This window comes from Theropithecus gelada, chromosome 11 (genome assembly GCF_003255815.1).
Source record: "Theropithecus gelada isolate Dixy chromosome 11, Tgel_1.0, whole genome shotgun sequence".
NCBI classification, from domain to species: domain Eukaryota; kingdom Metazoa; phylum Chordata; class Mammalia; order Primates; family Cercopithecidae; genus Theropithecus; species Theropithecus gelada.
In genome coordinates this window covers 34,489,526-34,493,406 of record NC_037679.1, presented here as the reverse complement: position 1 = coordinate 34,493,406, position 3,881 = coordinate 34,489,526, and the positions used below count along the sequence as shown (strand labels likewise).

At 31.8% G+C, this 3,881-nt stretch overlaps 2 protein-coding genes across 8 annotated transcripts in view; one reads left to right on the top strand and one right to left on the bottom strand.

The window, feature by feature from the left end:
* CAPS2 (calcyphosine 2) overlaps positions 1 to 3,881 on the top strand; it is a 120,659-nt gene that overhangs the window by 44,747 nt on the left and 72,031 nt on the right. The window lies entirely within an intron of this gene.
* GLIPR1L1 (GLIPR1 like 1) overlaps positions 1 to 3,881 on the bottom strand; it is a 38,524-nt gene that overhangs the window by 27,933 nt on the left and 6,710 nt on the right. For both annotated transcript variants that reach the window (XM_025402077.1, XM_025402078.1), the window contains exon 2: positions 934 to 1,179. In XM_025402077.1, the coding sequence (XP_025257862.1) occupies positions 934 to 1,179 (246 nt within the window). The remainder of the gene's footprint in view (positions 1 to 933; positions 1,180 to 3,881) is intronic.

Genomic DNA, 3,881 nt, shown 5'->3' with positions numbered 1-3,881 from the left:
AAAAAAAAAAAAAAAAAAAAAAAAAAAAAACCCACTACTTTTATTCTACCTAACATATTTTTAAAGCAGGAACAAAGAGGATCGAATATGTCGCAGGTAACTTAGCTGTACCCAAAAAGATAGCTCAAGAATATTTATAGTATACAGATGAATACAGCACCCAACAAGGCAAAATGTACAATATTGGGAATATAATAAAATTTACCCAACATGATATGAGGGAATAAAATTTGATGCATAATGAAGAGAAAAATCAATCCATTGAAACTAACACAGAGTTAACACAGATACTAGAGCTAGCAGGGAAAATATTAATTATTACAACTCTATCTCAGATGCTTAAAAAGCTAGATGAAAGAGCAAACATATTAGGTATAGTCATTGAAGATGTAAAAATATTAAATTTGTAGAGATACGAACTTTAAGGTGCAAGATGGAAAGCAAACTGAATGGGATTAACAGGAGACTAAACATTACAGAAGAATAGATCAACAAACTTAAAGATGCAGCGATAAAATTACTTGAAATTAATCACAGAGAGAAAAAACCAAGAAAGAAAGAGACAAGAGCATCAATTTATGTGGACAAACTTCAAGTGACTTTCTACATGAGTAACTTGAAGAGAAGAGAACTTCCCACTTCGAGGGAAGAGAGAGAGTGAGAGAAAGAAGTATTTTCAGAAACAGTGGCCAACATTTTTCTAAATTTGATTTAAGCTATTGACTTATGACTTCAAAAAGGCCAGTGAACTGCAGCACAAGAAACATACAGAAAACTTTGGTATATTATTATTAAATTGCTCAAGACCTATGATAAGGGAAAAAATTTAAAGGCAGCCTGAAAAATAAAGGCACTTTACACACAGAGAAATAAATTCTGGCAATTAAAATATACACAAATAAGAACTAATCAATAAAGATGTCAAATATTTACCTGTGTATAATGGCCACAGACTCTGGAACATGACAGACTATCAATATCATAAAATTCGCTTTCATTGTACCAAGCCGTAATGGCAAGCCTTGGTGTGAATGACTTTATTCCACCTAACCAGATATTTTCTCCAACATATTCAAAAGCTGCATAGCATTTAAATGATTTATCCAAACAGTTGTTATGTTCAAATTTGCACTCGTCTGCCCATGCTTTAGCCATCTTTGCTAAACCTTTATCCCAAATCTGAAAGATAAAAATAATTTAAATTGAATTGTGCATAAATATCTGCATTAAATTATTCTAATGATTGTAATCAATTAATTTTTGCTTACATTTATTATTTTAATAAGATGTAGTTTTTCTTTGGTATTTATTGTGTTCACAGTTAGTCATTTCTCTGTAGTTCTACTTCAGAAATACTTATTTATACTCACTCTATGACAGTTCATTGTTATATTACCAGTACTTAGCAGATGGCCTGATACATTAGAGTCACTAAAGAAATAAATCGGAATGTGATTAAAATAATCCAGAATTCAAAGTCTAGTAATTCAGAAGTTCATGTTAATTTATTGCAATTAAAGGATGAATACACATTGATAATTAAAAAGGGCAGAAAACTAGGAATAGAAAGAAAATATGCCCTTAATTTGATCAAGATAATCTACAAACAGACAAAAATCTTATAAAATGGTGAAATATTATAACTTTCCCTCAAGATTAGGAATAAAACAAGATATCTGCCCTCGTTATTTCTACTTATTATTTTACAAGAAGTTAGGAAGTATAATAAAATGCATGAGTTGTAAATACATAAGACAAAACACGTTAAATGTATTGGGATTGGATCTATCATTATTCATAGATTACATGACTGGATGCATAAAAATTTAAATTAATACATAATAGTATAAAAATAAATGAAATTATCAAAGTTGAAAGATACAATGAAAGTATGCAAAAATCTATTATATCTCTATGTATATTCTACAAATGAATAGCTCCAAAACATCCAATATGTATTAATAAATTTAATAAGTGATATACAAGACCTCTATGCTGAAAACTGCAAAAACGTAACTGAAATAAATTTTGAAAGACTTAAATAAATGGAAAGATATAAAATGTTCATGGACCAGAATATTCTATATTGCAAAAGAATATTGATTATGACATATAATTTTATTTCTAATCAAATTCCAAGTAGCTTTTTTGGGGTGGAAATTGATTACAAAATGTATGTGGAAATGCGATGTTCCAAGTAAAGCTAAGACAATCTTTTAAATATAGAATAAAACTGGAGAATTTCTCTCCCATATATCAATATTTATCATAAAGCTACATTAAGATATTGTCATATTGACACAAGGGTAGACAAATAGCTCAATGGAACAGAACAGAGTCCAGAAACAACTCATGACAAAAGCAACAGGCTTAATGTGGGTATAATTGCCAAGGTTATTTTTAAGCATCTTTATTTTTAACTAATTATAAATTCACAAGAAGTTACAAAAATAGTACACAGGGGTCCTGTGTAGACTTCACCTAGTTTTCCCAATGGTAATGTTTTTTGTAACAATAGTATAATATCAAAATAATAAATTGACATTGGTATTATCCACAGACTTTTTAAAGATTTCAACAGTTTTACTTGCATTTATTTTTGATTATGTGTAGGTTTATGTGATTTTATCACATGTATAAATTGAAGTAATCAATCCCACAATATCTAGATACAGAACTGTTTCAACGCCACAAGGATCCTTCATACTATCCCGTTAAATCACAACCACTCACTACCCATACTATCTTTAATCCCTGGCGATCATCAATATGTTCTTCAGTTCTGTAATTTTGTTATTTCAAGAATGTTATATAAATAGATGGCAAGGCCTGGTGGCTCACGCCTGTAATCCCAGCACTTTGGGAGGCCAAGGTGGGTGGATCACCAGAGGTCAAGAGTTCAAGACCAGCTGGCCAACATGGTGAAACCCCATCTCTACTAAAAATACAAAAATTAGCCAAGTGTGGTGGCTGGGGCTTGTAATCCCAACTACTCAGGAGGCTGAGGCAGTAGAATTGCTTGAACCCAGGAGGCAGAGGATGCAGCGAGCCAAGACCGTGACATTGCATTCCAGCCTGGGTGACAGAGTGAGACTCTGTCTCAAAAAAAAAAAGAAAAAAGAATGTTATATAAATAGAATCCTATGGTATGTATCCATTTTGAGATTGGCTTCTCTTCACTCAGCATAATGCCTTTGAGAGCCATGGAGATGTTCCATGTGTTGATAGTTTGTTCCATTTTATGACCAAGTCATATTCCATAGTGTAGATGTACCACAGTTTAACTTTCATCTATTGATGGAAATTTGGATGTTTACAAGTTTGAGCTATTACAAACATGTATAGAGTCACTAAACTCCTGTTTCTCAAGAGCATTGAATTGGGAGTATCCATAAATGTTTCTGAGCAGATTTTTATGTAGCAATAAGTTTTCCTTTTTCTAGGAAAAAAGGAAAAGGAAAAAGTGCCCAGCAGTGCAATTGCAAGTCTAAGTCATATGTAAGTGTATGTTTAGGGTTTTTTTTGTTTTTTTTTTTTTTTGTTTTTTTTGGTAAGAAACTGCCAAACTATTTCCTAGAGTGGCTATACCATTTTGCATTCCCACCAGAAAAGTATGACTGATCAATTTTCTCCATATCTTCACCATATCTTGCTATTGTCATTATTTTTTATTTTTTCTTTCCTAATTGGTGTGTAGTGATATGTCCTTGTGGTTTTAATTTGCATTTCACTAATGGCTAATGATGTTTAACATGTTTTCATGTGCTTATTTTCCATCTGTATATCTCTGTGGTGAAACGTTAGTCTTCTGTTCGTTTTCTAATTGATTTTTTGTTTTTTGAGACGGAGTTTCGCTCTGTCGCCCAGGCTGGAGTGCAGTG